Here is a 13,589-nt window from a genome sequence, read left to right on the forward strand (position 1 = left end):
TTATGTTTTCCCTGTGTGTGTGTGTGTGTGTGTGTGCATGTCTCTGCATATATTTTAGGTTATTTGTGTACTTTTCACAAACATGCTATCATTTTGTACATCTCCTTCTTCAACAACTTGCTTTTACACTACACATAATTTTGTTTTACTGAGGAAGCACTCATATAACATCAGCTGTTTAAAGTGTGCACTGAGTAGCATTTGGGACACTCAGTGTAGTGCAATCATCCCCTCCAGCTGACTTTAAAGCATTTTTACCCTCAAAGGAGACTCAGACCTGTTTAGCAGCCCCCAGCCCCTCTTCTGGAAACCACCAATCAGTTTTCTGCTCTTGTGGATTCTTCTCTTCCAGATAGTTCACATAAATGGAGTCCCATGACACCACACAGCGTCTTTGAGGTTCACCATGCAGGACCTCAGAGCCATGTCATCTGTTCAAGTTGCTGAAAGGGGGCCAAAGCTCCACAGTTCATGGGTGGACTCTCACATGCCCCCCAGATGTTCTAGTTCTTTGCTTGTGGGGGCCTCCTTGTGCTCCTGGGGAAGGTTCCCATCCAGATCATCTGGGTGCCCAATGCTGAATGCAGACCACCCAGAAATGAGGGGTTCAAACAGCAGTTTCATTAACTCTCTTGCTTCTATGACCTAACTGGGCTCAGCTGGGTGGTTCTTCTGTTGGTCTTGCTCAGTGTCTTACGCAGTCAGATAGCAGCTAGAGAGCAAGACTTGGGAGTAACAGGGTGGCCAGGCCTCTCTTCTTTTCCACATGGCCACTCAGCAGAGAAGCTGGCCCCTTATATGGTGGCTCTGGACCCCAAAAGAGGCAAGCAGAACCAGCCAGGACCTCCTCAGGCCTAGACTCAGATGCCCAGACTGTGTCTCCCTGGTAAAACTCAGTCATGGGCCCACCTGGAGCCAGTGTGGGAGGGGTTGCATCAGAGTGGTCCCTGGGGACCCTTGCTGAGGGCCAGCCCCCCTCTGGGCTACAGGGCTCAGAGTGGTTTCACTGAGTGTTGGGTGTGAGTGTGTCCATTTCCTGGGTACTGCTAAGTCTGTCTCAAAACACATCTGTTGCCCAGGGCAGGGCAGAGAAACCCCTGATTGCTCTGTGTCTGCACCCTGAATCCTGCCTGGCATGGATGGAGTGGCACAGTTGCTTCCGTCTGCTTTTCTTTGCTTCCTCCTGAAGGCGTGGAGGCTTAAATCACTGCTGTAACAAAGGTCTATAATTTAGCAGTTTAAAACAACACAGATTTATTCCTTTACAGTCCTGGAGGCCACAAGTCAGACAGTCTCCCTGTGTTGAAATCAAGGTTCCTGTAGGGCTTCACCCTCAGAAGACTCTGGGGGAGAAAACTTTTTTTTGTTTTTTTCCATTTCCAGCTTCTAGAGGCCTCTGGTCTCCTTGGCTTGTGGTCCCTTCTGCTATCTTGAAAGCCAGCATTGGAGCATCTATCAATTTCTCTCTCCTCTGACATCCCAGTACCTCTTCTAAGGATCCCAGTGATGACATCAGGCCACTCTATAATCCAGAATCACTTTCTCATGCCAAGGGTTCTAACTTCATCACCCCTGCAAGTGCCTTTTGCTATGTAAGTTTACGTATTTATTCATAGCTTCTGGGGATTAGGGATGGGCATCTCAAGGCATACCGATGCCTTTGCTGGTGGGTGATCCCTTATGTTTGTTGGCTGTCACCTTTTCCATTTTGTCCAATTACTAGCTTAGCTCTTTGTCCACCTCTCATGGTGTTGTACATATGTATGGCACACTCTTCTGTTGGCTATATGTACCTCAAATACTCTTTGTTCTTTTTGTTTGCTTTTTAAGACACGGTCTTGCTATGTAGCCCAGGCCAGTCTCAAACTCATGATGTGCCTGCCTTAGCCTCCTGAGTGTTGGGATCACAGTTGTGCACAACCACACATGGCATCTTTGTCCTTTTAAAATCATCAAGGTGACAGCCCGAAACATCTGGAACCTCGAGAGTTTAATAACAGGACTGTTTGTGAAGGTGCAGAGGAGCCAATGAAGGGTGTACAGCACCCAGGTTGGCAATACCTGGGAGCCATGGCCACCGAAAGGCCTCCAGGGGCTGGGGAGGGAGACAGAGAGCTGAGGGATGAGAGCTGCCCAGTGGTCATTGTCTCAGACACACCCAGGCCACAGGGATGCTGCTGGAAGGATATGGGATGAGGTCTCCTCACTACACCCTCCTGCAACTTTCTGCCTCCTGCCTGGCCTGCTGGGGGCTGAGACCCCAGAACACCAGAATCCAGACTCCAGATGGGATTTTGCTATGGACTGACCCCTGCATGCCATGGCTGGCCATGGTCTAGAGGGACAGACACAAATTCCAATAGGAATTTGTGAAGGCATCATGAACGTTGTGAAGGTGTCTTCTGTTACAGAGAATATTTGAATTTACCATATAGTAACATTTCCTTTATGCTGGCTTTTTCTGTTTTAAATTCAGTGTGCCCAGGTGTGGTGATGCATGCCTGTAATTTCAGTTACATGGGAGGTGGAGGTAGGAGGATTGTAGTCAAAACTGTGAGATCCTACCTGAAAAATAACTAAAGATGAAAGGGCTGGGGGTGTGGCTCAAGTGGCAGAGTGCTTGCCTAGCAAGTCTGAGGCTCTGAGTTCAAATTCCAGTACCACCCCCACAAAAGTTTGTATGCGTTTTATTCTATGTAAGTGTTGGTCAAATGTGCAGGAACCAACACGTGAAACAAACAGCCACATCAGTGAGTGTGCATTCCAGTGTCCTGTTGAGAATGAGTACATGTCCAGACAGAAGATACAAAACACAAATGGTGTCATGATGATTCCACATGTGGGTTCAGTGCTAATATTTGTATTTAAGACGAGAAAGATGCATGACAAAATTCATGCTGATAACTTCTGATGGTTAATTTTATGTATCATTTTGCCTGGGAAATGGGGTACCCAGATATCTGGCTAAATGTTATTATTTCTGAGCACATGTGGGACAGAGTCTCTGGATGAGACTGACATTTGAATCTGAAGGCTGAGTAACACAGATGACTGTCCCCAGTGTGGCCAAGCCCCTAGTCTGATGAAGGATGAGCAGCTGAGGGAGGACTGCTTTCCGCATGCCTTCCTTGGAGCTGTGACATGCTCTTTCTCCATCTTTGGACGGGAACTTACACCGTTGGCTTTCTTGGGTCTCCAGCTTGCTGAGTGCACATATGGACTTCTCAGCTTCTGTAATCACAGGAGCTGACTCCTTTCTTAAAAATCCCATTTATGGGCTGGAGGTGTGGTTCAGTGCAAGGCCCTGAGCTCAAAGCCCAATACTGCCACCACCCCAATATCATTTATTAGAGTGGAAAATCAGCAAAGATATATTTTTAATTTAGTTCTCTATTTTAAATTAAATAACACTAGGAGTCACCATCCTAGTGTTAGAAACCCATGAAGGATTGAGCAATAAAATCCATGTACTCAAAAGTTAAGATATTTTTTACATTATAACCAGTTTTATGAGGGCTGCTTTCTCTCCAATATTATCGAGGTATAACTGACAAAAATCGTATGTATTTATGGTATATAATATGACATTTTGATATATATATGCACACACTGATAAATTTCCATCATAATCAATATGAGTAACATACACAACACCTCACAAATGTGTGCATAGTAAGAATAGTTAAGATCTATGCTCTTAGCAATTTTCAAGTATACAGTCAAATATTACCAACTATAGTCACCACACTGTCCATCATATCTCCTGAACTTACCCATCCTAACTGCAAGTCTTTGACTAACATCTGCACATTCCCCCTGCACATTCCCCCGACAGCCAATCTTCTACCTTCCATTTCTACAAGTTTGACTTTGTAGATTGCAAATTCGGGTAACATTAGGTGGCATTTCTCTTTCTGTGCTTGACTTATTTCTTGTAACATAATGTCTTCTGGGTTCATCCCTATTGTCAGGAATGCAGGATTTTATTCTTTTTTAAGGCTAATTTCTCACATATATGACACGTATATGGTGTTTTCTTTATCCATATGTCCAGTGGAGGATGCTTAGGTTGAATCATTTCTTGGCTGTTGTGAATAGGGACTGTGGTGAGCCCTGGGAGCAGCTGTCTCTTCTACACCCTGCTTTTACTTCCTTTGGCTATATCCCCAGTACTAGGATGGCTGGATCATAAGATAATCTAGTCTTAATATTTTTGAGGAACATTAGTGCTTTCCATAAGAGTTGTATCAATCTCTCTTCCCATCAGCAGTGTGCAAGGGCTCCTTTTCCTCCACACCCTCGGTGACACTGGCTATCCCTCTTTTTGATCATGGCTGCTCTAACAGGTGTGAGGTGTACTCACTGATGTTTGCATTTGTAGGTACGGGTGGTTAGTAAGGTAGGGCATTTTTTCATATGCCTGATGGCCATTTCATGTCTCTTTCAAGAAATGTCTGCTAGGTCCTTTGTCCACTTTAAAATCCAGTTGGCTTGTTATTGTTGAATTGTTTGAGTTCCTTACATGGTTTAAATGTTAACCCCTTGCATACACATGACTTACAAAGCTTCTCCCCCATTCATATCTCGTCTTTCCTGTTGACAAGAAGGTCTTTACTTTAATGTATCTTGTCTGCTTTGCTTTTGTTAACTGTGCTTTGAAGTCTTATCTGGGAGCCAACTCCTTGTAGTATCTATCTATCTACCTACCCACCTACCTACCATCTATCCAATCTCCTATTGATTCTGTTTGTAGGAGAACCCAGAATAACATGTAGTTTAAGATGTTACATTTTCTTTTTGTATAGTGACATTAAATAGCAAATAAACACTAGGACAAGCTTAGATACCATGGAAGAGAGGAAAAAGATTATTTATATATATATTTATACACATGCATACACATATGTATATGTATTTTACTGTTAGTAGTTCTTTTCCCCATAATTTTTTTTTTGGCAGCCCTGAGGTTTGAACTCAGGGCCTTATGCTTGCTAGGCAGGCACTGTACCACTTGAGCCACTCTTCCTGCTTTTTGAACAAAGGTCTTGCATTTTCTTCTCTTTTTTCTTTTTTGACTGCACTGGGGATTGAACCCAGGGCCTTGAATTTGCTAGGCTTGTGCTCACAACTTGAGCTACACCCCCAGGTCTTTTTCTGTTTGTATTTTGCTTTTGAGACAGGGTTTTGCTTGCTACTTTTGCCCAGGCTGGCTTTGAACTCATGGTCTTTCTGCCTTTGGTATAGCTGGAATTACAGGTATGTACCACAGTACCTGGCTGAGTTCTTTATTTTCATTTTGCTTCGGCCCTGCAAATCCTGTAGCTGGCTGTGCTGAGGGTCACTTCTTCCTTGGCATGTAGTCTCTGGAGAGTCGAATACTGTACTTGGTCACAGTGTTTAGCCATCCCCGGAAGATCTTAGAGATTATGGCTTCATCTTTCAGAGGGCCACAGTCCTTTACGCTTTGCAACTACTCTCAGCAGTCTAAGACAGATTTCACTGTGGTCCACTCACCCTCCACTCAGGTTGTCAGATTTAGAAAACAAACAACCTGGATGTCCAGTTAAATTTGATTTTCAGGGAAACAATGAATTAAAAAAAAATAGTGTAAGTATATCCTATATAATATTTGGATCATACTTATGCTAAAAATTGTTAACTGTGTGTCCTGTGCAGTAAGCCTGCCTTATTTGTAGGTTTATTATATTTGGTTTTGCCCAAGTACTGTCAAAAATCAATCAATCAAACAAACAAAAGAAATTTCAAAAACAAAAACTTTAAATTCCCACACATGCATCTCTCTGCTCCGAGGATGGGGGGAAGTTCTCAGCCAGTCCCTTGCTATCATCAGTTGTGATTAAATTATATGAGCTGCTGAATGTTTCCCTGCCTTAATTTTGTGAAAATCTGCCCCCCAAAAAGCAAATGGTGCCCCAAAAGGCAAGGTAAAAATTATGGTAATCCTCCCAAGCTAAAAAGGGCATGCAATATGCTTAATTTAAGTGACAAAGTGAGCATTGTAAGATTTGCTAAAATGTCTTTCATGTCTTTAGTGGAAGTTGGGTGGCCTTATGAAAAACATAAATCCAGCATTCTGAGCACGTGCAGTTTTTCCTCCAGGATGGTTTCCTTGGAACCACAGCCTCGAGAGTACCAAGGGTCAGCAGCCCTCCCCCATTCTTCCCAACATGCCTATTATCCAGCACCTCCAGCACCCCCTTTTCTGCACCCCCAGGCCTAGCCCAAGCCCACCATCTCCTGCCAGACCCGTGTCTACATCTACCCTGTGCTCTGGCCTTCCTCCCCCAGGCTTCTCTGGGCCACAGGCACAGTTTCTGCTGTTTTTTGTTGTAATTTTTCTGTCATAAGAGCAATACGTGTTCACTACAGAAAAATCACAGGCTACAGATAAGCAATAAGAAGAAAGCAAGAAAACAGAATCCCACCCACACAGAGACGACTACGTGACTACCTCAGGAGGTTTTTCTAGAACTCTGTGTGTGTGTGGTGTGTGTGTGTGTGTGTGTGTGTGTGTGTGAATCTTCACAAATCTTTTAAAAAGAGCATACACACCCAACACCCCAGTCCAGACCCGCTGTCCTGTGGCTGCACTTCACGTGCCCACAGAGGAAAGGTCCCAAGCACCCTGACTGGCCTCAGCCGTGCAGCTTGATGTGCAACCTGGCCAGCACTGGGGTGACAGAGGCCAACACCACAGACCCTTTCTAACCTGGGGCTGCTATAGCCAAGCACCACAGACAGCGTGACTTACGGGGCAGAAATCCATGTTCTTACAATTCTGGAGGCTGGAAGTGGTCGGGTTGGTTTCTCCCTGGCTTGCCGATGGCCGCCTTATATGGCCTTTCCGGTGTCTGTCTGTATCCTAATCTCTTCTCATGAGGACACTAGTCAGATGGGATTAGGGCCCACCCTAATGACCTCATTTTAACTTAATCACCTCTTTACAGGCCTCATCTCCAAATAAGGTCACATTCTGAAGAACCTGAGATCAAGACTTTAACAGGAATTTGGAAGGAAAACATTCAGCCCCAAACATCTTGGCCCAGCTTGCTCAGCTTGTTTCTTCACCCATGAAAGGGGGCTGTGATCAGATTCACCTAAGTGAACAGTCAGGAGGACCAAGTCACCTAGTCCTTATCCACACTTGCTCTGCTCTCCAATGTCACTTCCTCCTGTCCTCACTTTCTGGCAGATGTACAAGGAGGAGGCCAGGGGTCTCTTGGTACCAACCTACTCCTTTGTTATTCCTTTCAGAAGAGTTGCTAGGTCCAAGGGAGGGCGGAGGGAATGCCAGCCTGTCTCTGAGAGGGCACCAACACCTCTGTCGGTGGTGGACACGTGGCTGTGTCCCCTGACCCTACTTGACCTCTGATGGCTTCTAATCCCTTTTCTCCTCCTCTGACATCTGTCCTAATTTTCTGTCTGGGGCTCTGGGCCCTAAAAGCTCTGCAGAGATGCCAGGCAGGTGCCCAGGCTCCCCTCTGCCTCTCCTCCTGTACCCTACTCTACCCTGCTGCTTTGCAGTCACGTAGAGGCCACTTTGCCTTCTGCAGACATGCATTCTCAGGTTTCCGGGGCCGTGCTTGGCCTCCACCAAGGATGCTCTTCCTTCCAGGTCTTCCTGGAGGAGGCACCTGTGCCATCAAAAGACAGATCAAACCTTTCCTGGGATCACTTTGATGCCCCTCCTCTGTCTTCCTGCTGGAGGCTGAATCATTCCGCAAGCCCAGTTTGAACTTTAAAAAAAACACCAATAATGAGGATGTGGTGACAGTAACAATAACAAAAATGCCCTCCCATCCCAGCATTCCTTAAGGACTGAGTGGAGTTTCTCCTCAGGGGTAGGGGTGCTCAAATGTCAGGGGGAGGCAGGCAGTCTGTCTGCAGGCACAGACCTGCTCAGGCCAGATGGATCAGCTGCAGAGGGGGCTGTGCTAGGATGGGCCTGAGAAGAGAATGTGGGGGTGGGTGGGCAGTTATTAACCCCTGTGTAGCATGATCCCATTTATGGAAAATACATGAGAGAATGTGACATGTACGATTATATACAGGTAGAACAGGTCTGGAGGGAGATACCTGAAACAGTTCATGTGGGCCTGTCCTGGATGAGGGAATGGTGACATTCATGTGTGGCTTGTAAATACTTCCATTTTTGAGAGGTTTCACACACCTGGCTGCACAAGCATGCACACACAGACACACAGACACACAGACACAGTACATTGCTGAGAGCAAAGTTGCAGGAAACTACAGTTCCCTGGATGAAATATCCATAGGGATTTTTTATTGTATTTGTTCTATTTCAGTTCTTCAAAATGCTTGACTTGATCGGATAAATTGATTTCATGACCCACTGCTGGGTCCTGATTGCAGTAGGAAAAAAATCCTGCTCTAAGGATTTTTACTTTCTGCTGTAGGTGCTTTTGTGTTTAAATTTTAATATGGACTTATGGACTATCTTCATGCTTTTCACCTAAAAATGAAAAGAAAGCACTGGGAAAATACATAATACCAATCAAGTATACTTCCTGGAAGGCTGTTTAGCAACGTGCGGCAAAACACCTTTAGATGGCCAGGAGTCTTGACCTAGCTATTTCACCGGAGGAAAGCACTAGGGACAAAGGGGCACAGAGAGGTTGGCTCCAGGCTGCTCACCTCAAACTGAATAGGTGAGGGAACATCCCCAACACTTGCAAGGGCCACCCCAGGGAGCCTTCCCGGGCCCTCCCTTGGACTCATTCCAATGGCTCCATTCCAGTCTCACTTACTGACATGGAAATAGGAGGCTTGGGAAGGTGGGTGAAAGGCAAGTAAAAAAATTAATGGCGGGTTACAAAAGGGTGATCAGGCTGTTTTTTAAGATGTGTATTTGCAGGTAGGGGAAACAGAAACACGTCTGAAAGCTCACACGCTGGGAGATTACCTTTGATTAGTTGTATTTTTTTTTCCTCTGGATTTCTCTGTTTTCAGCAACTAGCATGCATTATTTTTATAAAGGAAGATTTTCAAGGAAAAGAGAGAAAGGGAAAGAAAAAAGGAAAGGAAGAAACAAGAAAGAAGGAAAAGGGGGAGAGAGAAAGGAAAGAAGGGAGGGAAGTAGGAAGAAGAAGGGAAAGAGGGAAAGAGGAAGAAAGGAGAAGAGGGGCGGCCAGGACTGGTTGGCGAGCTTGGGGAGGTTTGGAGCCGCTGGGTCCGCGCCGCCCGGAGCGCGCGTCTGGTTAAGGTCCAGGAAGCGGGAGGAACCCCCCTCGCCGCCGGCGGGCTCCTGCGTGAGGAATGTCGCTTGGCGCGGCTCAGGGGACCCCCAAGCGGTCAGTGGTGTCACTGGGCAGCCGGCACACGCGCTGCTGGTCGGGCGACTGCTCCCGCTGTCCGGGCCGCGCTCTGCTCCCTTGGCGTTGCCAAGTCCTCTTCCGGCAGCCGCGCGGGCCGCGAGCTCAGGGCGGGTCCTACCCGACTCCGGGCGGTGGCCCTCGGCTTTCTAGGTGTTTATTCTTCCTGAGGGTTTTGTGATAAGTGCGCGAGGTGAGGGGCCGGGGTGCTGAAATACTATCTGTGCTTTTTTTTTTTTCTTAAAAGTTATTTTTCAACAGAACTTTTTAAAGTAAAATTTTCCCCCCAATTTTAGGGTGTCCGTTCCAAAGTTTTCACGGACGGACAGCGTGGGGGGTGCGCGCGGAATTCGGGGCGAAGTTGGCTGGACAGGGGCTTCTCTGCTCCCCATTCTGCCACATCCCCCGCCCCGCGCGCCCTCACCAAGGCACACACCATCCAACCCGCAGTACCCGCCCCCCTCCCCGCGACCCAGATGGCCCTTGGTTCCACGTTCCACGGTCCCCTCACCCCATCCTCAAATTGCTGCCTCAGTCCCTTTCCTGGGTCTCCACCTCTCACTTCTCTGTTAAGGTAGCAGAGGGAGGTGCGGGCTGCGCTCTGGGCGTCGCTCTCACTCTGGAAGCTGCAGGGGAGAGAAGTAGGGCGGGCGGTGCGCTCCGGGGAGGAGGGGATCCGCCACGACTTCATGGCGGATCTGTGCCTAACTCCCCATCCCCGAGGCCCCGGAGTCGCTCAACCCCCATTCTGGTCTCTCCGCTCTTTCACCTCGCCATCTTTTCTGCTTCCCAGCCCCGAGTGTGATGTCGGTGCCTGTGAGGTTTGGCTCGCCCTTGGGGAGGTGGAGGAGGGGTTGTCTTAGCCTGCCCTACCCCTGCAGCACCCCCAACCCAGCAGTAGGTGCTGCCGTTGGGATGATTGAGCTGCTCCGCCACGACGCGCTAGGCTGGTTGCACCTCCCGAGGACTCCAGCAGTTAGGTGGGGGTTGGTGGGAGGAGATTTTGCAGGTGCGGAAAGGGGGCGAGGGAGGAGGAGCCAGGTGCGCGGTGGCGCCCGTAGTGAGCGGGAGAGGAGCTCTACAAGGTTGGACGCCCCCCTACCCCCCGCCACGCCACCCTTATCCTTCTCCGCTGTATGCTTGGAGAAGTTAGACGGGCGGCTGCAGGGGCGGCTGTAACTGTCCTTCTATGTGTACATGGGCACGCGCGGAGGCAAGTGAGGACCCTCTTGTATGTCCTGCCTCCTTCCAGGACTGTGCGGGCCTCCGCTTTATCGTTTTTCTTCTTCCTTCAATTCCCTTCCCAGGTGTGTGCTGCGCTCCTCCTCCTTCCCCCACTCCATTCACCTCCCGTGCCCCTGTCCCTGCCAGTTTAGGCTCCTTCCCGCCCCGCTTTTCCCCAAGGTCACTGTGGGGACCAAGGAGGAAGGTTTGTGTTTAATTGCTGTCGATAATCAAAGGGAACTAAAAAACAATTTATTTCAAGTCTTTATTATTGTAGCTTAAAAGAAGTTTATATACAGGGAATATTTCCAGCAAATTTCTCACTGAATGGCCTTCGAATCAGGAACCCTCCGCCTCGCGGCCCCACAATCTGCAGCTCTGCCTAGGAGTCCCCTCACTCAGGACCCCAGGCTCTCCCCCCATCTCCTTTTCTTTGGACTCCACCATTTAAATCCGTCCCCTAAGGAGTTCTAGCCTCCTCTCTCCCTGGGGCGCTGTGAACCTCGCCAGTGCCTCTCAAGCCATCTTCCACTGGTCCCGACGCAGAACCCCCTCCCTCTCCCACCCCAGTTTTGTAGGTTCCCCGCGGGAACTCAGAGCACTCTCCCCCTCTTGCTTTGGAAGCTGTTTTGAGCCCGCTGCACTTCAGAGCCGGCTCGTGGTCAAGCCCAGTTAGAGACGGTCCTTCATCAGCAGAAGGGCTCGTGCGCGCCCAAAACAAGGAGGGGAAACTACCCTGCCCACCCCTTTCCATCCCCAACCCCTCCCCCAACCCAGGGACAAGAAATAAACACAAAAGCAGCAGGGCTCCCTGCGCGCGCGACAGGTGGGTGCCAGGCAACTAGCAAGAGTCTGCCTGCAGCGCTGCTGGAACCCAGCTGCGCACAGGGCGCGCGGGCGTGGCCGAGGTGTCTGCCCTGTAACACGCTGGGGACCAGCGCACTTGGCTGAAGGAGCGCCGAAGAGCAGAAGAGCAGGTGTGATAAAGTGCGGTAGGGGTAAGTCCCGGGGGGGCACACAGGCAAGGGTGCCTTGCGCACCACATCAGTGATCACAAGGGGACTTCAAGCGAGCCAGGCAGATATAAGTCAGAGGCAGTCACTGAAGCAGAGTCCAAGGGAGGCAAGTCTTTAGGTGGCTGAGATCCCTGGCTCAGCGCATGTGTCACTGGGGCCTCACCCAGCTTGACTTCGTTTGGGCCACCTGCACGTGGGCTTAGAAGGCCCAGCCCGCCAATTTCAACCAGTCCTTTGGTTGTTTACATCCGACGGGGCCGACCACTGTGCAGCTGCTCATCATAGTGCTCCAGCCAAGTGCGCAGTTCGGAGACCTGGTAGCCGTCGGGACCACGGCCGCCCTGGTACATGATGGTACCACTCTGGATGACGTAGAGGCGCTCGAAGTAGGCGCCATATGCCGAACTGCTGGAGTTGGCCATGGTATCTAGGACCAGAGCGCAGCCAGGTGCACCTTGCTGCAGTACCCTTGCTGCGCTGACCCGGTCCTCCAGGCTCCGGTGCTGTGGGATGATGTAGGGAGAGTCTGTGGTGACCCAGCCATCGGAAGGGTGTGCTTCCTCTATGTAGATGATGAGGAAGTCAACGTCACGCTGGTACTTAGTGACCAGGCGCTGGAAGGCGCTCATGCGCGCCATGAACGGTGGTCAGGTGCAGCTGCCGAAATTGAGCACCAGTGGGCGGTTCCCTTGGGCGTAGTCGAGGATGTGCTGGCTCTGGAAGCCATCAGGCAGGACCACCTCGGAGTTGGGCGCCGGGCCGCCCTCGTGCGCCTGCTTGAAGAAATCCAACTTCTGGCCATGCCACACTGCCTTGAGCGACGCCAGGGTGCACAGGCGGTTGTCGTCCGACACGCAGATAGGAGGGTCGTCGGGGGGCACCTCCTCGCCGTCACTGTTGAGCTCCACTTCGGGTTCGGGCTGCCCCCGGTGACGACGGCGCAGGAAATGCTTGCGGATGCACAGGAAATCCAAGAGCCAGAGCATGAAGGCCGTGCCGAGGAAGCGCGGGAAGAGCACGAGGCACGAGGCAGTCTGGGCGCAGAGTCTCAGGGAGTGAAGCAGCAGGGAGCGGAGCATGGTGGCTGCGGGCCCCAAAGCCCCCGGGGGCCCCTCGCCTTCCCCGACCACCAACCGCGAGGCGGCCTGGCGAGGCATCTGGATTTCGGCGGTGCAGAGAGCTCAATTTATAGCCAAGGCTTCAATTGGCGGGAGACTCCACCTCCGGCCCGGGCCCGCCCCCTTGCAACTTGAGCCCGGAGGGATCACCCAGCGGCGCGGCCAATGCCCTAGAAATCGTGGGTCGAGGGCGGGCGCAGGCAGGCTGAGGGCGGAGCGGGCCGGCCAGGGGTTGGCCGGGGCGGGTCTGAGCCCCAAAGCCAGCTCTCGGGGGCGGGGGACCCCGCCGCCGCCGCTGCCGCCGCCCTGGACTTGGAGCCGGACCCGAGACCCAGGCTCTCGCGGTGGAGGTCCTCCAGCCAGCGCGAGCGCGGTGCACGGCGCTGGTCTCCGCCCGCGCCCCTCTCGCCGCGCACCTGAGCCGAGTTCCCCGGCGGCTGCCGCGCCGCGCCGGAGCTGCGGTTCGCTTCCCGCGCGCCGCCGCCAACGCCGCCCACGCCGCTGCCGCTAGTGCGGGGCCGCTGCCCAGGTACCGCGGGAGTCCGAGGCCGCAGTGTCTGCTTTGGTGGCCCTGACTCTAGCCCCGCCAAGGATGCGGGCCCGCGAGGAGGCAACTTTGGGTTCCCGCCGCCTTCCTGGCTCGCCCGCGGGCGCCGCTCGACTGCCAGAGCCCGTCTGCCCGCCTCCCGCGCGCGCTCACACTCGCGCCTCGCACACAGCCGCCCCCCGCACCGCACCGCCACGCACACCGCGCTCCGCGCCCCCCGCCGCTGCCCGAGGCTGCCGCGCGCTGCTCCAGCCCGCGCAGCCCCTGCCGCGCCCGCCCCGTCCCATCTCGCTGCTGCTGGGCGCCGCGGATCTTGGGTCAGCGGCCGCCC

The 13,589-nt window shown here is 51.4% G+C and overlaps 1 protein-coding gene across 1 annotated transcript; it reads right to left on the reverse strand.

The window, feature by feature from the left end:
* Positions 1-11,321: 11,321 nt before the first annotated feature.
* Positions 11,322-13,050, reverse strand: Dio3 (iodothyronine deiodinase 3). The gene has a single exon (XM_020188479.2). The coding sequence runs from the start codon at positions 12,748-12,750 to the stop codon at positions 11,836-11,838; it is 915 nt and encodes a 304-aa protein (XP_020044068.2). The 5' UTR covers positions 12,751-13,050; the 3' UTR covers positions 11,322-11,835.
* Positions 13,051-13,589: the final 539 nt, after the last annotated feature.

This window comes from Castor canadensis, chromosome 3 (assembly GCF_047511655.1).
Source record: "Castor canadensis chromosome 3, mCasCan1.hap1v2, whole genome shotgun sequence".
NCBI classification, from domain to species: domain Eukaryota; kingdom Metazoa; phylum Chordata; class Mammalia; order Rodentia; family Castoridae; genus Castor; species Castor canadensis.